The following is a 24,813-nucleotide window of genomic DNA, read 5'->3' as shown; positions in this document are numbered from 1 at the left end:
CTCCCCATCTCTAACTCTCCCCCTGCCTGTAAAAATCTGCCCTCTCCCTTTCTCTCCTGTCTGAATACACCCTTCCTCATCCTCCTTCACCTGTCAGATCTGTTACTCATCTGCTCACAGACACTTTGTTCATTCAGGTTCACAGACACACACACACACAGACACACACACACAGAGAGAAAGGAGCAGTGTCACAGTCTGGAGGAGCTGTGTCCTGTTCTGTCCATGTCTCCACTCTGACTTGTTCAGACAGTGTCAACCGTATGTGTCTCTTTTCCGTTTTGGCTCGTTTGATTTCCATTTCTCTGACAGGCAAGTATCAAGAGTACATGAAACACACACAGAGATAAAAGCCATTCTCACACACAGAGTCTGACGACCACAGAGAGGAAAGCTGCAGTGCTGTGCTCTGGGCCCCTGCTGCCAGTGTCCACTGCAGCCGCATGTACACACACATATACATACATATATATATATATGGATTTATATAGATACAGATTTACATACAATCTCTCTTTACATCTCTATATACTTCAGTATGTATAAATGTGTCTGTAGGTGTTCATGTGTTATTTCGGTGATCTGGGCGGGATGTTTTGCTCTTTTCCGCTGCGTCGGCTGTAGCCCGTGTGTGGGGAGGGGCGTCGGCCGTGAGGGGGTCGTCTCTGCTGCTCCCTGATCTTAAACCCCGCCCCTCCTGCCCTAGGGTACTGATTGTTGCCACGGTGATGGCCCAGCGGTTCACGGTGGGCCTGGCCGTCCCTGCTTCCTTTCTCCGCCCTCTCGCCGGGCATGCTGGGAGAAGGGGTGGGGCTGTCCACCTTGTTCACACGCAGCTCCCGCAGCGGCTGGGCGGTTGCCGGCGGTGACGTGGGCGTCGGGGAGGGCAGGGGAGCAGGAGGCGGGTCCTTACGCGGACGCTGACACACCTCTGCATAACTCAGCTTACGTGGCTCCTAATTTGACAAAATCACCACAAATGAACATAACTTAAAACAGACAATTTAACAAAAACTGTGTGTGTGTGTGTGTATGAGTAGTGTATTAGTTGACAGGTGTAGTCATGGATGTGGAGCATTGTCACCTGTGTGGGTGTGGTAGCGATGGGGCAGGGAGGTGTGGCTGTAGAAGCGGATTGGCTGTGCGGTGGTTTGGAGGCGGGGGGAAGCGAGACAGTTCCATTGAGAGCAGGAGCTGGTGTTGGGGTGGAGGCCATCTGCAGGGGAGAGTCAACCTTCTCCTGTTTGTTTGTGCCATGGTTTACACTGAAGAAGAAAATAACAGTCACTCAAACACAGAGAACTCAACACACAGTCACGGTGCACACAGCTGCTCCATGACATTTCTACAACTCACATCAGGACAACAAACACGAGAGAGAGAGAGAGTCTCTGTGTGTGCTTACCTGGAGTTGGGGGTGTCTGGTGTTGATGGGGTAGGAGAACTAACTCTAACCTCCTCTTGAGGACCAACTGAGACCTAACACACAGACAGAGAGCGAGAGAGAGAGAGAGAGAGAGAGAGAGAGAGAGAGAGAGAGAGAGAGAGAGAGAGAGACAGAGAGAGAGAGAGAGAGAGACAGAGAGCGAGAGACAGAGAGAGAGAGAGAGAGACAGAGAGAGAGAGAGAGAGAGAGAGAGAGAGAGAGAGAGAGAGAGAGAGAGAGACAGAGAGAGAGAGAGAGAGAGGGAGAGAGAGAATAAAGAAATGAGGTGAGAGGCTGGTTTCACACAGACTGTGTGAGAAAAAGCATAAGGTCAGTGTGTGCAGACACTGTGAGGAAAGAAAAAAATTGTACCTTGTCTCTACTGATGCCTTTGACTACATCTGCCATACGATTCTCCAAAATTGACTCCACCTGTTTAACCACGCCTCCAGGGAGCTGGTTAGACACGCCTCCTGGCAACGGAGGGAAATTGGTGGTCTCCAAGTCAAATTTTGGGGGAGGGGCTTTCTCAGCTGGGGGAAGTGGCCGCTGTAACAAGAAACAAGTCTGATGTTTCTGACCATCAGTCTGCAAACAAAAGCAGTGATTATCAGTAAACAGACGCGTGTGTGTGTTTTAAACTTACCGATGTTCTATCATCATCTCGTCTCCTCCTCACTCCACGCGAGCTGCCTCTCCTGCACACACACACACACACACACACACAGTCTCAGAGAGGTTTAAACACAGACAACGAAAATGTGACAAGGTATGTCTCGTCTCTGAGCTGTTGAGAATTATGCCTGCGATGCTGATTTACACTGAGAGCACAGTGGAGCCTGTGTCAGGACACTCATCAGTGTGCTCTGTAAACACCGTGGCAGAGGACAGACCTGGAACGGCCACTGAGGGTCAGGTCTGCGTGGGCGTGGCCTGTGGGTGGTGAAGTGGGCGTGTCCGAGGGGGAAAGCGCTGTCACTGGTTCAGAGCCTGCTGCTGAGTGAGATGGAAGGGGACTGGTGGGGCCAGACTGGGCATCCGACTGAGGAATTACATCAGCACGGGAGTGAGGCTTGCCCTGGTTCCTACACGCACACGCACACACACACACACACACACAGAGGAATGAGGAAAAAGTCTTATCTAAAGTGACACACTTACAAATTGAAAAAAAAATGCAGTGTTGGGGTTACAGGCAGGAAAACTAACAGAGAGGTCTGATGACACTACAGAGGGAGTACAGTGTCAGATTCTCAGTGTTACTGATGGGAATGATGCTGGTTAGACATCTGAAAATCTGACACCAAGATTTAGTTCAGATTATTTCACACACACACACACCTGAAGGGGCACAGAGCTGTGAATTCAATAAAGAAAAGAAAAAAAAAAACATGACCTGCACTAAATGAAAAGATGAAAGGAATAGCATTCCACCCAAAAAAAAGATCCACATTCACTCCACTGATCAAGCACAGATGGGCTGAAAGTCTCTCAAAGTGCCCCCTAGTGTAGCATGGAGGTAGTGCAACCAGAGACACTGAAGCGAGAAGGGCAGAGCTTATCACACCATCACACTGAAAGGATGAGAGGATGAGGAGAGTTGTGTGGTATAAATGTACAGAAAGTCAAGGAGTCTACCTGAATGTATTGATAACATTCTTTCTGGAATACAGAGGGACTCTGGAGAGAGGCAGAGAGACAGAAAGGGAGGGAGAGAGAGAGAGAAAGGGAGGGAGAGAGAGAGAGAGAAAGGGAGAGAGAGAGAGACAGAAAGGGAGAGAGAGAGAAAGAGAGAGGGCAGTTACATACATCCACGCAAAAATTTTTCCCCACCCCTTCTCTGGCATCTATGCCCACTCGACACGCCGCTTGACACACCCCTGATACGCCCACTACACTGCGATTGGTCAGTGTTCAGTGGATGGCTGTTAGCTTGGTCATCGACAGGACTTAACACCAAGTCTCCAGTCTGCTGCACTGCAGCTAACGCTCGCTGTGCCGTCCCGTCTTCAACAGACCAGATATCCAGGTTAGAGAGTACTGACCAATCACAGTGCCCCTTGTAATCACAAACACAGCACGGGGTCTGTGCAGGGCTGTGCCAGAGAGTAGAGGAGAAAAAAAAAAACCAACACACAGTTAACGCTCTCAAACACGTGTCCAGAGCAGTTCTCACACAGCACACACACAGCGTCTCAGTGACGTGTATACAGACCCTGGTCTGGAATTACCCTCAGTCACTTTCACACTTCCTCTCCTGTTACTCTACGCTCCTCACTCTCCTACACCACACTACACCTCACCCCCACCCTACACCTCCACCACACCTCACCTCACCACACTACACCTCACCCCCACCCTACACCTCCACCCCACACTACACCTCACCTCCACCCCAACACACTACACCTCACCTCCACCCCAACACACTACACCTCACCTCCACCCCAACACACTACACCTCATCTCCACCCCACCACACCTCCACCCCACCCCACCACACCTCCACCCCACCACACCTCCACCCCACACTACACCTCACCCCCACCCTACACCTCCACCACACCTCACCTCACCTCACCACACCACACCTCCACCCCACACTACACCTCACCACACCACACCTCCACCCCACACTACACCTCACCTCCACCCCAACACACTACACCTCATCTCCACCCCACCACACCTCACCACACCTCCACCCCACACTACACCTCACCTCCACCACACCTCCACCCCACCTCCACCCCAACACACTACACTACACCTCACCCCCACCCTACACCTCCACCACACCTCACCTCCACCCCACCACACCTCACCACACCTCATCTCCACCCCACCACACCTCCACCCCACCACACCTCCACCCCAACACACTACACTACACCTCACCCCCAACACCTCACCTCCACCCCACCACACCTCCACCCCACCACACCTCACCTCCACCCCAACACACTACACTACACCTCACCCCCAACACCTCACCTCCACCCCACCACACCTCCACCCCACCACACCTCACCTCCACCCCAACACACTACACTACACCTCACCCCCAACACCTCACCTCCACCCCACCACACCTCACCCCCAACACCTCACCTCCACCCCACCACACCTCACCTCTACCCCACACTACAACTCCACACCTCACCTCCACCCCACACTACAACTCCACACCTCACCTCCACCCCACACTACACCTCACCTCCACCCCAACACCACACCTCACCTCCACCCCAACACCACACCACCCTGACACCAGGGAATTATACGGACACAGGCTGAGTGTTCATGGGCTTCACGGACACGCTGAAATGACAGCACACAGACAGAGCAGGCAGGGACGGCCCTGCCACGCCAAACCTCCACACAGCTCTGGAGACCTTCATCAGGAGTCAAAGTGAGAGGCCAAGGGAGGCGGTGGTGGGGGGTTAAGAGAGAAGTGGGGTGGGGGGGGGGGGGGGGGGAGGAGTTCAAACAGCTCCTACCTGTTGCGGGGGAAGTGGCGTCCTGGAGCGAGAGAGGAGGAGCCTGTTTTATAGTTGTTCACTGAGCAGAAACCATTAACAAAGGAACTGTTTGGAAACGGAGCCTGAGAGAGACACACACACACACACACTATATTAATACTGACGCGTCCACACATCTCTAATAGGAAGATAAACTCCACAGAAAAAGGCCATCTTTGATGTTCCAACACTGGAATGATCAGACCCTCAGATCTCATAATCTGAACCCTCACTGGGCAGGGAAAGAGAGAGCCAATGTTTGGAGGAAAGAGAGAAAAGTAAGAGAGGAAGAGAAAGTGAGAGAGAGAGAGAGAGAAACATTCCAAACATGGCTCTCAATTCCTGTGAGTCCCTCCATGCGCTTCAGTTTCTCATCAATGGGTCTGTCTCTCACACACACACACACGTCTCTCACCAGCGGCGTCTCAAAGTAGGGTGTGGGTGAGGGGGTCCATGTGGGGGGCAGGAGGCCGTAGACTGGGTACGGCTGGGTGGGCTGGTACACTTGCTGCAGGTAAACTGGAGACGCAAACTGCGACTGACACTGACCAGTATACACACTGGAGTCCACCCCACCATAACCATTCTTAGGAAAGAACGTGTTTATGGCCTTTATACGAGCCTGAACACACAGAAGGAGAGAGAGAGAGAACAAATTGTCAAAGCATGTTCAATAAAAGAAAGCCGTGTTTCCCTTTTAGTCAGTTTAACAAACGACCCCTCAGATCTCATAATCTCACGGTCATTAGGACAGAGCCCACGGCACTGACAGAGACAGAGACAGAGAGAGAGAGAGAGACACAGAGAGAGAGAGAGACAGAGAGAGAGAGGTGAATATATAGAGAGATGTAAGGCGGGAGATGAGATCTCTACAGTAGCAGTGGTTCTGGATCCTTCGAAGCGCGATACTGATCATCACTGGGGAGGAGGGTTTAAGGCTTTAAACACAGAAAGACACTTATTTTCTACCACATCCTGCATGTTTGACTTTTTTCCAGATCTTGACCCTCAATCTCTGAGTGTTGTGTTATTGTGTCATAAACCTCATTCTGTATGTTTACTGTATACATTACATAACTAGCAGCCCTGCCCCCGCCCTATAGTTGACATCAGCTGTTCCCTCTCATCTGATTGGCTGACAGTACTCAATAGTAGTCTGGCAGGATCAGAAAGCATACACTGTGTGTGATAATGCTAAGGCTACAGCACAGTAACATACTCAGGTCCAGCACTGTCTGTGTGTCTGTCTGAGTGGACTCACCATGATTTGCTTTCCCTGAAAGGTCTTGACCTCCTCTCGTAAATACTTGTAAGCCTATGAGAAAGAGAGAGAGAATAAAACACATCAGCGCCGGCGGAGGGACACCTCAGATTGTACCGTGTGAGCGCATGTGTGCGTGTGTGTGTGTGTTTACCTGTTGTGCGTCAGTGTCTGACTGAAACGTGATGTACCAGTTGTTATTGTGTGCAAACTCAACACTCATCACCTGAGGGCAGCTCTCACTGTTAAACAGGGCCTCTACTTCCTAACAGAGAGAGAGAGAGAGAGAGAGAGAGAGAGAGAGAAGACTGTCTGGCTTCAAGTGGTTTTCACCCCATTCAGCATAATGTCATCTACTGGTGTGGGGAGGTCACAGTATCACAGTTACCATATCCCACACCATACTTACAGTCTACAGTGAGAGAGAGAGAGAGAGAGAGATGATCTGACCTCTACTGGTGTGGTCTCTGGCACCTCTCTCAGGATGATGGTGCAGCGTTTGTGATTGGGACGAACTTTCTCCCCCTTCTCATCTACCTCCAACAAGGGTGAGGCTAAAGGACCAATCATAACGCACCTCATTTCAGCACAGCCAATCATAACACACCACACCCCACCCCACAGCAGGCTCAGAGAAGAGCTGGACTGTGAGTGAGTGTGTGTGTGTACAGGAGTAAGATTCTAAAACAGACAATTCTTTTTTTTAGCTCTTCAGTTAATGTCAGTTCAGAGGGTTTCTACTCATACTTCAAATAAGACACAATTATTGTGCGTCAGTTTGTGTGTGTGAGTGAGTGAGTGCGTGCATGTGTGCGAGTGAGTGAGAGTGTGTGTTACCTCTGAGCACGTCCCGTATCAGTTCCATGTCAGTAGTAAGGAGTTTGACTCCTTCTATGCTGGCCACCGTCCAAATGGGCACAAACTGGTCACTGTCCATCTGGGACATCAAATACAGATCCTTACACAGGTTCTCCCTGAGACAGAGACAGACGGTTAAGCAGGCATGCTATCCTCTATACACTACCAAACAAGCACAAAACACCCAACCAGGACGGGCTGACACACTACCAAACACGCACGAAAACACCCAACCAGGACGGGCTGACACACTACCAAACGCGCACGAAAACACCCAACCAGGACGGGCTGACACACTACCAAACACGCACAAAAACAGCCAACCAGGACGGGCTGACACACTACCAAACACGCACAAAAACAGCCAACCAGGACAGGCTGACACACTACCAAACACGCACAAAAACAGCCAACCAGGACAGGCTGACACACTACCAAACACGCACAAAAACAGCCAACCAGGACAGGCTGACACACTACCAAACACGCACAAAAACAGCCAACCAGGACAGGCTGACACACTACCAAACACGCACAAAAACAGCCAACCAGGACAGGCTGACACACTACCAAACACGCACAAAAACAGCCAACCAGGACAGGCTGACACACTACCAAACACGCACAAAAACAGCCAACCAGGACAGGCTGACACACTACCAAACACGCACTAAAACAGCCAACCAGGACAGGTTTGACAGGCCCATACCCACACACCACGCTAGGAAGAGACTGTGTGTGTGTGTGTGTGTGTGTGTGTGTGAGAGAATTACCTGGAGAAACAGAACTCCAGTTGTTTCTTTAGTGACTCTCTCAGACTCTCCTCAGGCAGAGACTGCTGCTCCATCACCTCACCTTCAACTGAAAACACACACACACACACACACACACAGAGAGAGTTGAGTGTAAACACAAGGAGGGGGTTGTGTGTGCGATATTGTGGTGTGTGTGTGGTGGTGGCAGTATCTGTGGATTGGGGAGGTCAGCTGTGTGTGTTTGTCTTGTTTTAGGAGTGTGTTTACCCTGATTTGTACTAGCAGTGGAATCAGACGGCTCCGTCTGTGAGTGAACTCCCCGGCCTGTAGTCTGTGTAGACCAGACCTGTATGTGGTGTGTGTCTGTAGCATTTGTATTTTACCTTGCTCATACACTGGGTAGGCCAGCTCTGTGGTTTCCACTCCATTCAGTATGCTGCCATCTACTGGTGAGGAAGAATCAGCGTTACCATATTCCACACCATACTTACAGTCTACAGAGAGCGAGAGAAAGAGAATATGTTAGTGTAAGTATAGCACACAGCAGGCATCTCTAAATAAGCAGTGTCCACCCTCCACCTTAACAATCAACCTACAGTGACTACTGCCACCTTCAGAAACCATTCATCAAAGGCATGTGCAAGTCCCTTACCCACTGTCTCTTCCCCAAGGCTAGGTTCTGTTTGTGGCCAATCAGGACTCTCGGTTACCTCCTCTGGGCCCTCAGTGGGCGGGACAGACACTTCTTGCCACACTTTGGCATTGGGGTTCAGTCCCGCCCCCTTTGTGGTCACCTTAAACGCAGAGAAAGATGATAAATACTCAAGTACTACGAAACTGCTTAAACTGCCTAAGAAATATCTGATCAGTCAGTAGTACAGTCCAGACTTCAATTCATGATCAGCAAAAACAGATTTGCCTTAAAACAGTAAGGGACTTGTCACAGATGGAGTGACAAGTATTTTTAAATTCAGAAAGAGAAAGAGTTAACCAAACGAATCTCCCAGGTAAGAATTACAGATGCAGCGTGTTAGACGTTAAAAAGTGCAGCGGCGCTTTGGGTGTCCTCGGTTTAGGCCTTGAACTCTGTCACGAGCATCAACATTACCGCTGCACTTCTGATGGCGTCCGAAGCCACGCGCACATCTCAGCCCACTCTCGCATGGCTGGGTTCCAGTTACATTTCACCTTGTTGGAAAGTCAAACTGCGGTATCTGAATCCATACTCTGATACGAGTCTCCACGTGCGGCCATTTAACGGATCTATGGCATGTAAGTTTTATGCGTTCAACCTTGACGAAGGACGCGCTAAGTGCAACGGGGCAAACAGACGCGCACACCAAGGTTGTTCACATATTCCTGAGGAAAACACATGCTACCCGCAAACTCATCACTCATTTCACTCGTCAGATGAACTGTCCTCTTGATTCTAATCAAATGGTTATTTCAAAGTAACTAATTTGGAAATAAGTTTAAATTTGAAACATTTTTAAAAGGCGTCAGAGGAAAGTGTGACGGGGCGGTTTAAAGTCCACTCTGACCGCGTCACCTAATGGCCTGCGAAAGGACCGGAGCGCGATCCCATTCATACAGTCCGATTAAAGAGGTCTTTCTCAGACTGTGTGGAGGTTAAAAATAGTCTATCCGTTCACACGGTTAATCCGATTAGGCATGTACCGATTCAACTGCAGAGGAACAGCGGCCGCCCATGCGTTACAAACTTGCATCTAAAACAGGCTTGGGATAACTGGACTGAGCTTATTACTGACCGGTGTTATTTTAAACCGAATGGCTGGACGGATAGAAACAGGAGTATCTCAGGTAACTACGTGCATCAAAAACACGGTTGACGTAAATCATTGTTAAAAGATTTGATGAGGCCCCATACCCCTACGCTGAGTAGCTTTAAAACTGCACAGCAAGACACCCCACTCACGTGGACTGGATCTGTAAATGCGCTTAATCATTCTTTGAGGTCTTGCCAGCGCCAAGACAAAATCATTCCAGCAACTTATTTTCAAGGTACTCCAAATATGAATAGCAACCAAAACAAGAAACACTGTGTTTACTTACATAGGTCGAAAACCAACACTAACTTCAAATGGCCCGCACACATGGCATGCGCCATTGAGATCTGTGTGTCCCAGACCTTGCCATGAAATTACTTTAAACCCAAAGCACAACTCACCTCAACGAACAACAGCATGATACCTCTCCCGGCAGGCAATCAGTGGCTAGCCACCCTGTTCACGGATGAAACTAGCTTGAAGGCAGAAATATCCAGATACGTGCAGTTTTTTCCCCTCAAGAAAGACTTTCGGCTATCCTCAGCACAACGCTACCGCTACGATCCACTTCGGTTCATTATTGAAGCCAGGGCAACTCTTATCGCGCTATGATTGGCTGTCACACTACCCTTTGTTCCGCCCATGTCACATGCACAGGCACGCTTTACATACGTCCCGCCTCTCATTACGAAAATTTACTCCGCTGCTACTACGTCAGGATAAAGCGTTTTGTCATTGGTGTAAAAACACGTATGTCATACCCTGCGTTCAACTTTCCGGAACTGTGGTTGTAGCCTTCCTAAATGTGCTGCGAAGCACATGGCGAGAACGGTCTGAATGCAGAGCCGCAGTTTCACACCAGCAGTTTCAGACCAACGGGCGACCGTCTAACCTGAACCCTAACCATGAAAGATTCAAAAGTGTTTATGGCACTGGCGTTGTTTTATTTCAGATTTTTATCAGAAATAAATCGGAAACCCTCCTAAACGAGTGAAACGTTGGTTAGCCTAACAGTCGCTAAAATAAACCAAGAAAGTGTCAGCGCATGCGCCGAATGCAACTGGCCTGAAACTGTTGGTGTGAAACTGCTGTTTGGTGTAAAACTGCTACTACAGGAGGAGCACGTGGCGAATGACATAGCAAAAAATGTTAAAGGCCAGACAGAATTACTAGAGGACTTCAGAGACGTTGTTCTTATGTAAGGGACGAAATTGTAAACCTTGGGGTTCTCTTTAAATGTGAATAATGTGGAGCAAGGTATGGTATGTAGGTAAAGAAGTTCAGCATGGAATAAAACTGTCTTTCATTATGGCACGGTATCACGCGGCTCTCGAAGCACGAGGAGGAGACAATTCCGCACGCGGAGCTGTAGTGCAGCACGAGCTTCTCAAAGCCGGTCAAAAATCTGTCGCTCAGGAGTGCGTACGCACCCACCCACGCACCGTAGTGCGACGGAATTCTCCTGTAAAATCGATTTTTTAAAGACAAATTAACCTTAATGTGGCTGCTCCTCCTGCTGTCTTTTAAATTCGTACATTGCCGAACACCTAGAGACACTGAGACACAGCCTTTTAGCAGAGACAGCTACTGTTACTGCTACGCACACAGGAAACACAAAGGGTCATTTTTTTTGCCATAGCAGCCCAGAGAATTCCATGGAGGGGAGGTGAGCGGAGAGACAATGTGATCAGTGCTCTTTCACTGGGCTTCTGAACAGCATGGACAACAAACACGAGTTCCTGCAGACTGAGCTGTTGAAGTCTGTTAGTCAGACACTGACGTGCCCGAGTATGAATTGGACAGACAGAAAAAGGGATTAATGGACATAGCAGCAGACATATGAAAAAACAGACAGAAAGAGGAAAGTAAAGATAAGGGGGAACACAGGCAGATGACAGAAAGAGAGAAAACACTGTGGAACACAGGCAGATGACAGAAAGAGAGAAAACACTGTGGAACACAGGCAGATGACAAAGAGAGAAAACACTGTGGAACACAGGCAGATGACAGAAAGAGAGAAAACACTGTGGAACACAGGCAGATGACAGAAAGAGAAAACACTTTGGAACACAGGCAGATGACAAAGAGAGAACACTGTGGAACACAGGCAGATGACAGAAAGAGAGAGAACACTGTGGAAAACAGTCAGATGAGAGAAAGAGAAAACACTGTGGAACACAGGCAGATGACAGAAAGAGAGAAAACACTGTGGAACACAGGCAGATGACAGAAAGAGAGAAAACACTGTGGAACACAGGCAGATGACAGAAAGAGAGAAAACACTGTGGAACACAGGCAGATGACAGAAAGAGAGAAAACACTGTGGCCAGTGTAGAGTAATATTTCTGCTGGTCTGGCTTGATCTCGCTCACAACAGCAATGGCCTAGAGTCACACACAAATGACTCAGCGATCTGAGACACACACACACACACACACACACTGTTCACAAGGCAACACTGACCCAGATGCGATCTCCTGGCTGAATGGGGACCACTCGAGACTCGTGTTTCATGGTGAAGTGTGTCATAACATCTTTGAGGGCAGACACCTGTGATACAATACTTCTGTATTCAGACCTCTTTATGGTCACCTCAGTGTGTGTAACAAACCGACAAACACACACCGCTCTAGTCAACTCTGTCTCTGCAGTGTCTGTGCTCTTGCGTCACATCTATCACTCAACATCTCTCATGTCCAGATGTGATCTGGCTTTGATGTGTACACAAATTCTGCATTAAACACCAACCATTTTATGTGTTTGAACTCATCCGAGATGATCTGAGAGCAGTTTTGTTACACAAATGACAAAGAGCTCTGACACATGACCGCCCTGGCCACGCCTCCTTTTCAGAGTAATGTTTCTTCAACCTAAAAATACACAGTCCTGTCTCCACAGGGGAGGCTCTTCTGAGACACCATGCTGCTGTACATGTACACCGCTGTGAGTCAGGTGAGAACGCAGGGAAACAGTGATGCTACGCCGTGGTGGAGAGGACTCCACGGCAACAGGGAGGTGGGTGGGCTGGGAGGGGCTGTCAGCAGATGTCATATTCTCCATCACATATTCTCTACCCCCCTCACACACCCCACACTACAGTCACCCCGCACTACAGTCACCGCACACTACAGTCACCGCACACTACAGTCACCCCGCACTACAGTCACCGCACACTACAGTCACCCCGCACTACAGTCACCCCGCACTACAGTCACCGCGCACTACAGTCACACCACTCTACAGTCACACCACTCTACAGTCACCCCACACTACAGTCACCCCACACTACAGTCACCCCACACTACAGTCACCCCACTCTACAGTCACCCCACACTACAGTCACCCCACACTACAGTCACCGCGCACTACAGTCACCGCACACTACAGTCACACCACTCTACAGTCACACCACTCTACAGTCACCCCACTCTACAGTCACCCCACACTACAGTCACCCCACTCTACAGTCACCCCACACTACAGTCACCCCACACTACAGTCACACCACTCTACAGTCACCGCACACTACAGTCACCGCACACTACAGTCACCCCGCACTACAGTCACCCCACACTACAGTCACACCACTCTACAGTCACCGCACACTACAGTCACCGCACACTACAGTCACCCCGCACTACAGTCACCCCGCACTACAGTCACCCCGCACTACAGTCACCGCACACTACAGTCACCGCGCACTACAGTCACCCCGCACTACAGTCACCCCGCACTACAGTCACCGCACACTACAGTCACCCCGCACTACAGTCACCCCGCACTACAGTCACCCCGCACTACAGTCACCCCACACTACAGTCACCCCACACTACAGTCACACCACTCTACAGTCACCGCACACTACAGTCACCGCACACTACAGTCACCCCGCACTACAGTCACCCCGCACTACAGTCACCCCGCACTACAGTCACCGCACACTACAGTCACCGCGCACTACAGTCACCGCACACTACAGTCACCCCGCACTACAGTCACCCCGCACTACAGTCACCCCGCACTACAGTCACCCCGCACTACAGTCACCGCACACTACAGTCACCCCACTCTACAGTCACCCCACTCTACAGTCACCCCACTCTACAGTCACCCCACACTACAGTCACCGCACACTACAGTCACCGCACACTACAGTCACCCCACACTACAGTCACCGCACACTACAGTCACACCACTCTACAGTCACCCCACACTACAGTCACCCCACACTACAGTCACCCCACACTACAGTCACCCCACACTACAGTCACCCCACACTACAGTCACCCCACTCTACAGTCACCCCGCACTACAGTCACCCCGCACTACAGTCACCCCGCACTACAGTCACCGCGCACTACAGTCACCCCACTCTACAGTCACCCCGCACTACAGTCACCCCGCACTACAGTCACCCCGCACTACAGTCACCCCGCACTACAGTCACCGCACACTACAGTCACCCCACACTACAGTCACCCCACACTACAGTCACCCCACTCTACAGTCACCCCACTCTACAGTCACCCCACTCTACAGTCACCCCACTCTACAGTCACACCACACTACAGTCACCCCGCACTACAGTCACCCCACTCTACAGTCACCCCACACTACAGTCACCCCACACTACAGTCACCCCACACTACAGTCACCCCACACTACAGTCACCCCACACTACAGTCACCCCACTCTACAGTCACCGCACACTACAGTCACCGCACACTACAGTCACCGCACACTACAGTCACCCCACACTACAGTCACACCACTCTATAGTCACCGCACACTACAGTCATAACACACCACACAGCACACTTACAGCAGCTTACAATTCTGTCCATTGCTAAATTAGGTTACCCACAAAGATAGCTAGTGCCACATTTATCAATGGAAGAACACTAACATAAATGAGCAGTGAAATTATAGCGTTTAACTTGCCCTGTCTAAATGAAGCTATGGTAAATATATCTGCGACTCGCATGTCTGTAGTTACAGTCGGTGCATTGGAGATTATTAAACCAGAAGGGCCACGTAAGTAAATGAGAGCTGAACAAGTATCTAACATGGCCTGGTAGCCAAACAAAGTTATCTTCTCTTTCAGACGTGTAGTGTGAAATCCCAAAGTCGCAAGTCCTAGTTGAAGACAGTCATGCAGCATCAGATGCATTCAAAAGCAGCGTTTACTCTAGGTCACTGTATCAGTTTACTGCATAGTTTTAAGATGGCATGTTTTAGATGGCACCAAATGGTGGCTGAAAAATGGTTTCTCGTACCTTGCACTGGACAGGATTAACAGCGTGCTGGTAAAGGGATCAGCTAGATGTGAATATGCTACATTGAAAGCAGTCATTGTGACAGATTAGGTGCAAAGTAATAACTATTCAACGACAAAAAAACAAACAAACCCTATTATATGATTTTTTTGCCTATGAAGGAGAGCCCTCTTTATCAGAAAATCATAATCACAAGAAAAATGCATTGTTTCATGTTATCTTGGTGAGGACTCTTAAATAACTTCACAACAAATGTTTGGGAAAATCTTTGCGTTATGTGTTTCTGAAAAAAAAAAAAAAAAAAAGGAATATTGGCCAATATATCATTATCGGATTTTTAAATCCTAAACCGGTATCGGTCTTAAATATCCTATATTGGCCGGGCTCTAAGTGGCACTGCAGTATATCTGTCTCTAAGTGCTAATCTACGCCCTATAGTCCATCTCCACACCTCAGTTCTCTCACCTGCCTGTTGTCTGTTATACTTTAAAAACACTGATTCACTTGCCCACTCTCTGTTTCCTTAAAGGCCATTGTGTCAAACAGTCAGCTCCGTATCCAAGGTCATGCTGGAAACCACTCCAGCATTCTCAGTGTCCAGATAGGTGTCCAGCACTGAACGACCACAGTAACATCTCTGGATAACCTGTTTTTCCTCAACAAAACTGCATCCCCCTATAAATGAATGTACGTTTAGGTTGGTCATTTGCAGCTTGTGACACTGCCGTGAATGGAGTTAACTGGTAATCAGTGATTGCATATCACACTATACAGAGTTTGATAAAATAACCGTCACACTGCACACTGCAAACTCATTTTCAGTCTGAGAATGAACTGAAGTGAGCAAACTAAAAAACTGCTTGGGCCACATTCTGTTTATCTGCCATTTTGGAATGACTGAGCGTTTTTTCCTACATAACAAAACTGCTGAATTTTGAGAAACCGAAGGACAGAGTGAAAGAGGATATTAGGACAACATCTCAAACATCTCTGTTAAAACAGCTCTGTTAAAAGTCCCGAGCTGGCCGTATAGATCCGCTTTAGACTGCGCACAGAGAGACAGCTTACACACACAAACCACACTATCCAACTCACTCCACTGAGGCAACAAACATCAGCAACTTTCCCCACATAAATACACACAACAAGGCTTTATACAGTGCCGTGCAGAAAGAGACACAACTCTGGAATAAATATGAGCTAGTGGACTGCAAAATCTACAGTACAGTGGGTTCACGGTAATCTAAACCGATACCAAGGAGCAACAGGACTGTAGTTTGTGTATCGTATTGATTTTGTACGGTCTCTGTGTAGTTTCGTTGCTTGGAGGTTACTGTACCTTTAAAAATTACCAAACGAGCCGGCAGCTGACTTGCTAAATCAAGCCGGACGCACTTCTGCGTGGGATGCGTACCGGTGTATCTGCTAATGTTAAATAAATGAGTTTAAACTGCGTTGCTGCCAGCTTTCTGTTCTTTGCACAGTTTACATGTTCGTTACGTGCCGTCTGTCAAACTCAACAGTGTGTCATCAAGATGTCAGTGTCTGCATGCTGGCACAACAGCGACCACATGGCCCTCGTGTCCAGGCTAAAGGTTACTTCTGTCTGTTAGCAGGCTAGCGATAACTATAGTTACGGATAACCAGTAACATGGGCGACGGTTGTCAAACCACGAGTGCACTTGTTAACGAATAAATGTTTATTCCATTATATAATACTTATTCCAACGCTGTAATGGAAGTACACAATACATTTAACAGCAAAGAGTAAAATATTTTAAAGCGCACAGCCAGCCAGAACTGACATTTAAAGGCTAAAATAGTGGTAAATCAACAAAAGGCAGCAGAGCTTAAGGACAGAGCAATTAATAATTGTTTAAACTGAAAATAAAAGTGCAGACGGAATAAAGAAAAGAAAAAGAAGAAGACGCACTTGGAGTTTAGGTGTCCCCTAACGGATCTAAGCCTTGCTGTGGTTAGCTGACATATTGTATACTGCTAAAAATCTACTTGGCTTAGCTGTATACCATTGACAAGCCAGTTACTGTAACTTGGCCAGAGAGTTCAGTCAGGTTTGCCGTCTACGTTAACCACACCGCGGTGGTTCACGTTAGATCTGTATCTACCCAGCTGTTCTATAAATATGGCAGTGTTGGAGTGAATGATGATGTATCTGAAATAAGCTTTAGGGGGAGGACAGATCTGTTCTGCTGCAGGCCCCAACTCACCATGCCGCCGGGTTCCTCGCCGGTTTTAACGACTTTCTCCTCGTGGTTTTGGGCGTTAGTTCCCGGCTCGGCTCCTGGTTCCTTCTGCTGCAGCTCTCCGCTGTCTTCCGAAGTCATCGGCCAACCCTGGCTCTCCTCTCCCCGGCCACACCACCCCGGTGTCCCCGCGCTCCTCCCGCCACTCCTCACCTCGCGCCGGGAAAATGCAACAAGCCCGCGCTGCCTCGCTTTAACGTTCGTCTGCGACGGTTTCTTTTCGGTGTAATCAGTGAAGGGAATAAATTGAACCTCAAAATTTTTTAAAACGAAGGAACAACAGCCTTTGGATTCTCTTGTTCCTATTCAGACTGAAAATGTCTTGTCCTGGGCGACGGCACAAACACACGCACCTTTAGAGATCAGCATTACAATGCGCTTGTGACAGATAGTAAATTAACACTCCGCCACCGTCCCGGCAGACAGTGCGGCGGCCTCTCAGCCATCCCTTCCCTAGCAACAAAGCAACACGCGCCGCGCCGCATAGCAACAGGCGCAGCTTGACAACGCCTGCTAATCATGACACAGCAATAACTCGCCCTAAATTAGTCCGCAGTGAAATATCGCAGAATTTCGTCGGATAATGTGATGACTTTTGCAACACTGCGATTTGATAAATAAGGGTTGTTTGTGCTTCATTGAGTATTTCTAATTGCCTGTGCGCCGTATTTTTAACTGGCTGTGGTGTCCTTAGAAGATGAGTTGCTTTAAATATTGAGTCGTCTGAAATCGGATACGGAGAAATTGACGGTTTGCTATAGTCAGCTGACGATTTGCAGGGGGAGGCCACCCTTGTTAGCAAAATGACCAAAAGGCATCCCCCCCGTTAACCTGTCATCACCCTATATGTTCTATAGTCAGTGACTATTGGGCCATCTCCCCTGTTAAAAAATAAATCGCCTACTGGTTATAGTATTAAACAATTAATTTAAAAAGCCTGTTTGATCTGTTCAGAGTATTATTCTTTGTAAATACAACGAAAGCTTTCTAGGCTCCTCTCTTTTCCTCCAGATTCATTTGAAAGTCTTTAAATATTTGTTTATAAACGTAATTATTTTGATCAGATTTGTGTCAACCTTATTAAGTCAACCCACTGACTCCCGGAGATTCAAGAGGAGCGAGGTTGGTGAGGACAGTCGACTGAAGTCCTGCGTGAGGTTTTCTAGAGCAGACTGAAATAGGGGACAGCTCACGATCCTCAGGATGCCCCAGTTCCTAACTCCCGAAGGACACGCTGAGAAAAAGGACCTTCCTATTAAACTGGAAGTCAAAACCATGTGATAGGACTGTTCCTAACTCCCTACCAAGCCTAATTAGTTTTGACTTCAAGACTTGAGGATACACAGCAGACTAGCATAGCTCTCTGAATTTCCAAACCCAGATACCTTATCAAAACAACCATTTCATGATGCTGTGAGCTGTTGCCACAGAGAGACCAAGTGTTACCCAGTCACTTGGTTGGTTTTTATTTTGCAAAGTTTTTTCTCTCACATTAACACCAAACATTACTGGCTCACTATCTGTCTGGGCTGTAGTAAACACATGCTCTCCTGTGTGTTCGCCAGACTTGAGCACAGAGCGGTAAAGTACATTTAAACATGTTCAAATCAACTTTAAAAAATTCCTTAGCTGGTAATGTTTCTATTAAACCAGCCAACAGGAAGCAGAAGAAACCCCCCCAGGTCGCTTTCTGAGGTGAAGCATTCTGTTTTAATTAGAGCATTGTTTTCTGAGGAGTGGACACAAGTGGCAAAAAGGACAATATCAGATGAATTTCAGTTGTGCTGGTCGCTCTGAGGGGATAACGTGGAGGTCCATCTCCCATCCTCTTCTGTTTGTCCAGACGCCTACGTGTTTCCATGTCATTGGAGCTGTGACAGGTATGGTGATTGGACAGTTTAAAACATGTGAGACACTATACCCCAACCTTAGGGAACCATGACATGCGGGTCCTACAGCCCACTAGTGCTGTGTGTGTGTGTGTGTGTGTGTGTGTACAGGTGTGTGAGTCGTCTAGGCTTTTGTCAAGCTGGACTGTGTGTGTGTGTGTGTGGTCCTGGCTTTTGACCTGCTGGACTGTGTGTGTGTGTGTGTGTGTGTGTGTGTGTGTGTGTGTGTGTAGTCTACGCTTTTGTCATGCTAGACTGTGACGTCTGTTGGCTGTGTAGCTGCTGGAGCTTCATGTTCATCACTTCAATCACAGCTAGAGGAGAAAGAGAGACAACAAATAAATTAAACAAACTACTGACCTAAACAAACTACTGACCTAAACAAACTACTGACTTAAATAAACTACTGACTTAAATAAACTACTGACTTAAATAAACTACTGACCTAAACAAATGTATGAATTAAATAAACTTGTGACTTAAATAAACGTATGAATTAAATAAACTACTGACCTAAACAAACTACTGACCTAAACAAACTACTGACTTACATAAACTACTGATTTAAATAAACTAGTGACTTAAATAAACTACTGACTTAAACAAACGCATGAATTAAATAAACTAGTGACTTAAATAAACTAATGACTTCAATAGACAAACACAAACACATAACTGAGGTGTCGTATAAGCACTGTCAAGCTGCGTATAGCAGAAATACTGCACAATGAGTTTTAATGAAACCTGTGACTGAAGATGCAGAACAGATCAAACAGGCTGAGATGAGGCTGTTATGAGAGTGAGAGAGAGTGTGTGTGTGTGAGTGTGTGTGTGAGTGTGCAGAGATGCAGAACAGGAACAGGTGGAAGGGGGTAATATGGAGGTTATATGTGTGTGTATGCTCATATTTGAGTTGTAAATCATGGGACCTCTTTAAATGAGGCTCAGTCAGGTGAAATAGAGATTCCATTAGATTATCAGAATATGTAATGTATGACTTTGTATTTATGTCTTGTCTTGTGAGTTTTGGGCAAAAGGAATCAGGTTTAAAGACCTTTAGGACATCTGGAAACAGCTGTCAATGAATCCCATAAAACATGTCATAGGTATTTGTGTGTGTGTGCGCGCGTGTGTGTGTGTGCGTGTGTGTGTCTGTGTGTGTGTGTGTGTGTGTGTGCGTGTGTGTGTGTGTGTGTATTTGTGTGTGTGTGCGTGTGCGTGTGCGTGTGTGCGTGAGTGTGTGTGCGTGTGTGTGTGTGTGTGTGAGTGTGTGTGAGTGTGTGTGTCTGTCTGTGTGTGTGTGTGTGTGTGTGTGTGTGTGTGTGTAAACCTTGTTTCATGGTGTGCTTCTCCTGTAAAGCTGGCTGGATTTTTTCGATCTGTTTGGTGAGGAAGTCGATCTTTCGTCTGAAGAACTCTTTTGTGTCCTCCACATTCTGCAGGGCCAGACAGGTTGTCACACAATCAGTAATACACACATTCACACACTTCATTTTGCCATGCGCTTCCCAGAGAAGTTCTGCAGACATCATTCCTCACATACATAACACAAATATATACACAACACCGATAAATAAGCAGCACAAACATTAACGAATGAAAAAAATGGATGAGTGAAAAACTGAAAGAGTAGACAACTGCTGCACAGACCAGATCTCTTCATCCTCAAATACAGAAACGTACTTTACAGAAACAGATCTGGGATTAGCAAAATATAGAAATTTACTTTACAGAAACAGATCTGGGATTAGCAAAATAAAGAAATTTACTTTACAGAAACAGAACTGGGATTAACAAAATAAAGAAATTTATTTACAGAAACAGAACTGGGATTAGCAAAATAAAGCAACGTAAATAAAGAAACCTATGACATAAGGTGTTGAGGGATTTCTCACCTTCTCTACGTAGTACCCCGTACCCACGTCCACCAACACATGTTCCACATCATTCAGTGTCCCAGGAACATACATCTGGACAGCAGTTAAAGTCCCCAACGCCAACAGAGCAGCACAGACACACATGGCCTTTATCATATCCTTACAAAGGGCATAACTCCAGCCCAGGCAACACACTTTTTAACATGTCCACAGGTACAGAGGTGCAGAGTGTAAGGGAACACACAGGTATAGAGTGTAAGGGAACACACAGGTATAGAGTGTAAGGGAACACACAGGTGCAGAGTGTAAGGGAACACACAGGTACAGAGTGTAAGGGAACACACAGGTGCAGAGTGTAAGGGAACACACAGGTGCAGAGTGTAAGGGAACACACAGGTACAGAGTGTAAGGGAACACACAGGTGCAGAGTGTAAGGGAACACACAGGTGCAGAGTGTAAGGGAACACACAGGTACAGAGTGTAAGGGAACACACAGGTATAGAGTGTAAGGGAACACACAGGTGCAGAGTGTAAGGGAACACACAGGTATAGAGTGTAAGGGAACACACAGGTATAGAGTGTAAGGGAACACACAGGTGCAGAGTGTAAGGGAACACACAGGTACAGAGTGTAAGGGAACACACAGGTGCAGAGTGTAAGGGAACACACAGGTGCAGAGTGTAAGGGAACACACAGGTACAGAGTGTAAGGGAACACACAGGTGCAGAGTGTAAGGGAACACACAGGTGCAGAGTGTAAGGGAACACACAGGTACAGAGTGTAAGGGAACACACAGGTGCAGAGTGTAAGGGAACACACAGGTGCAGAGTGTAAGGGAACACACAGGTACAGAGTGTAAGGGAACACACAGGTACAGAGTGTAAGGGAACACACAGGTGCAGAGTGTAAGGGAACACACAGGTACAGAGTGTAAGGGAACACACAGGTGCAGAGTGTAAGGGAACACACAGGTGCAGAGTGTAAGGGAACACACAGGTATAGAGTCCTGTCGGTATGAGGTCACTCACACATGACTGATTTCATTTTTCTGACACATCTGATAAATCTTCAGTGAGAAGACACTGAGAGCAGTGGAGCCCACGGTCGGGCGGATGATTTAAGAAAGGATACAGAGCTGGTGAGGGGCACAAGGAGCTCTTTTCCTGCAGGAGAAAAAGGACAGAATGATTTCAGTAACGACTCCTGTGTTTCTCACAGACACACCCACAGACACACCCACAGACACACCCACAGACACACCCACAGACAGACAGAAGACTCTACAGGTACAGGCTTGAGTGCTCACTGAAAAGGCTGCTACGTGTGTGTTTAAAGGTTTGAATATTCAGCAAGAAGGCTGACGTGTGTGTGTGTGCGCATGTTTGTGTGTATACACTGCCATGCCAGAACGTTAAGACCACCTGTCTAATATGCTGTTGGTCCTCCATGTGCCGCCAAAACAGGGCCGACCCGCCGAGGCATGGACTCTACCAGACCCCTGAATGTGTCCTGTGGTATCTGGCACCAAAACACTAGCAGCATAATCCTTCAGGTCCTGAATACCTCATGGCAGTGGCCTGTTTCAGCAGGACAGTGCACCCTGCCACACTGCACACATGATTCGGGAATGGTCTGAGGAACATGCTCCCCCCCAGCACCTTACCATCACCACCCTACACCCAGCTGGTCCTCCTACTGGAGCTGACCGTACCATGGGAGGAAAACCTGGATGAGGCCCATGAGGGAAAACCGGCCAAGCATGAAGACCTTATCAGCCAGTGCAGACAATCAGGATGGAAGGGGAATGCGTCTGCTGATAGAGGCTGGATGGCGGGGATTTGCCGCCTGTTCACTGGCCAGAGCCCTCAGCACACTGGGCACCGGAGGAAAAGAGAAGAGAACGGCCCTTCGCGGGACCACCAGCGCGGCAGAAAGAGCCTCTACGCGGCTACGGCCGAAGAGAGAACAACCCTGGGTGTAAGTAGCCGGTCGGTGCCAGTCGGACGCGAGCAGGGGTCTGATCAGCCTCCGCTGGGTCGTCTGGGGGAGGGAGTACGATGCTGAAGGACCCGAAACCGCCCGACGACCCCGGGAACATCACTGACGATGTGTCCAGCAGCATCAGGAGATGTGTCTCACTCATGAAGTGCTCAAGGTATCGCCCTGGCCTCCGAATTCTCCAGCTCTCAGTCTGACTGAGCGTCTGTGGGACGTGCAGGACCAACAAGTCTGATCCACGGCGGCTCCACCTCACAACTTACAGGACCTGAAGGATCTGCTGCTGGTGTTTTGGGATCTGAAGGATCTGCTGCTGGTGTTTTCTTGCCAGATACCACAGGACACCCACAGGGGTCTGGTAGAGTCCATGCCTCGGCGGGTCGGCGCTGTTTTGGTGGCACATGGACGACTCACAGCATATTAGACAGGTGGTCATAATGTTTTAATGTGTGTGTGTATAGGTTTGGTTAATCAGTGAGAAGGCTGATGTGTGTGTGTGTGTGTATAGAGGTTTGGTTAATCAGTGAGAAGGCTGATGTGTGTGTGTGAGTGTGTGTGTGTGTATGTATGTATAGGTTTGAGTAACCAGTGAGAAGGCTAATGTGTGTGTGTGTGTGTGTGTGTGTGTATAGAGGTTTGGTTAATCAGTGAGATGGCTGACACACGTGTGTGTGTGTATTGGGAGATTCACTAAACTCTCACCCTCATTACTCTTGTTGAGGACACTAAGACTCTCCTTGGCTTCCACATATTTAGTCTGAACGACCTTTAATTGACCTATTGATGACGTCAGGAATTCCGTCTCCTAGGAAACAAGAGTAATGACACCAAAAGGTATTCACCCTGAGCAAACAGCAATTTAAAATGCATCGGTAGAAGCCTGAGTACAGAATGCACGACACTGATGTGAGACTTACGTTCACATATGAATGACGAGTTAATGGGACAACTGTTTTACGGACTGGTTTCATACTTAAAACACGCACTGACTGGTAAATGACTGGGACTGACAGGGAACGGTAAGAGCAGCTGCGCCCCACCTGTTCCTGACACCGACCCCTATGGGGAGAGGGCGCATCAAATACATACGCTGTGCCTTACGTAACAGTTGCAGCAAAGCCGCATAGCACTGCGGCCTGACGTGGATAGCGCGTTCAGAGCCGCATGTTCGGTTCATCTGAGGTACGTTCCGCATGCGATGCACTGGCTTGGCTACACACAAAGCGTGACAACGGCTAGGCTAGCGGCTAACTACCGGAACGAACACACAGACACAGCAAAACCTCGCTCTGTTTGCACAGAAATAGATCGATCACAATTTGTTGGTTAAATTCTATGCATGCAATTCCCACAGACGGCTTGTGTGTTGCATTTTACCTGTTCAAGTTGAGACTTTAAGCCTTCCAACTGCGGCAAAGACAGTTCAGTGAGATTCACCGCCATGTTCTAAAACACAATTAGGAGGCAGCTCTTCCGGGCTACACCGGATAATGAATTCGTTTCTTCTTGTGAGTTTCTCGTGGTGCTGGAGACATGCTTTAAACAGAAACATCGCCCCGCCTTGGCCATACCATGTCTCATCAGACAATTTTCGCAGAAGAATATTTATTATGGTCCACAGGTAGATCATAACAGTATCTCAGAATTTAAAGAAAAGGATGATATCGTGTAATGCCCTCTCAGGGCCAACGGTTAAGATCTAATGATGCTATCTTTCTGTCGCACACACACGGCCAGCGGAACAACGCGTTACTCTCAGAACTACTTCATTCACAGAGCACGCACAAGCAGCAGACGCAGATGAGAATTTAAAACTTTTATTGTTGTGAATTCTGACATCAATTCAGGATAAATTAAATGTGCTTCCATTTCACAAGGTAAAAGCAACAAACAGAATGTGA

General features: G+C 48.0%; 2 protein-coding genes across 5 annotated transcripts; both read right to left on the bottom strand.

Moving 5' to 3' along the window:
- Nucleotides 1-17,229, bottom strand: larp4ab (La ribonucleoprotein 4Ab). Of its 3 annotated transcripts, none has more exons than XM_030776944.1 (17): nucleotides 17,113-17,229; nucleotides 8,474-8,615; nucleotides 8,205-8,315; nucleotides 7,840-7,927; nucleotides 7,046-7,182; nucleotides 6,659-6,762; nucleotides 6,363-6,473; nucleotides 6,209-6,262; nucleotides 5,363-5,569; nucleotides 4,927-5,030; nucleotides 3,065-3,106; nucleotides 2,320-2,511; nucleotides 2,073-2,124; nucleotides 1,799-1,975; nucleotides 1,406-1,479; nucleotides 1,085-1,265; nucleotides 1-956 (listed from the first exon to the last, which is right to left on the bottom strand). In XM_030776944.1, exons 1-17 carry the CDS (start codon nucleotides 17,227-17,229, stop codon nucleotides 570-572), a joined length of 2,280 nt encoding a protein of 759 aa, XP_030632804.1. In that variant the 3' UTR covers nucleotides 1-569. The 3 variants fall into 3 exon arrangements, with proteins under 3 accessions (XP_030632804.1, XP_030632805.1, XP_030632806.1); XM_030776945.1 differs by lacking the exon at nucleotides 17,113-17,229 and adding an exon at nucleotides 10,010-10,140; XM_030776946.1 differs by lacking the exons at nucleotides 3,065-3,106; nucleotides 17,113-17,229 and adding an exon at nucleotides 10,010-10,140.
- Nucleotides 17,230-18,616: 1,387 nt separating this feature from the next.
- On the bottom strand, nucleotides 18,617-24,371 carry pfdn5 (prefoldin 5). 2 transcript variants are annotated; one of them, XM_030777023.1, is made up of 6 exons: nucleotides 24,290-24,371; nucleotides 23,615-23,717; nucleotides 22,046-22,077; nucleotides 20,933-21,007; nucleotides 20,368-20,473; nucleotides 18,617-19,351 (listed from the first exon to the last, which is right to left on the bottom strand). In XM_030777023.1, exons 1-6 carry the CDS (start codon nucleotides 24,353-24,355, stop codon nucleotides 19,272-19,274), a joined length of 462 nt encoding a protein of 153 aa, XP_030632883.1. In that variant the 5' UTR covers nucleotides 24,356-24,371; the 3' UTR covers nucleotides 18,617-19,271. The 2 variants fall into 2 exon arrangements, with proteins under 2 accessions (XP_030632883.1, XP_030632884.1); XM_030777024.1 differs by lacking the exons at nucleotides 22,046-22,077; nucleotides 23,615-23,717 and having other exon boundaries at nucleotides 24,290-24,355.
- Nucleotides 24,372-24,813: the final 442 nt, after the last annotated feature.

Source organism: Chanos chanos, chromosome 6 (assembly GCF_902362185.1).
Source record: "Chanos chanos chromosome 6, fChaCha1.1, whole genome shotgun sequence".
NCBI lineage: Eukaryota > Metazoa > Chordata > Actinopteri > Gonorynchiformes > Chanidae > Chanos > Chanos chanos.
The sequence above is the reverse complement of the archived record's forward strand: the minus strand, read 5'-3'. Positions and strand labels throughout refer to the sequence as shown.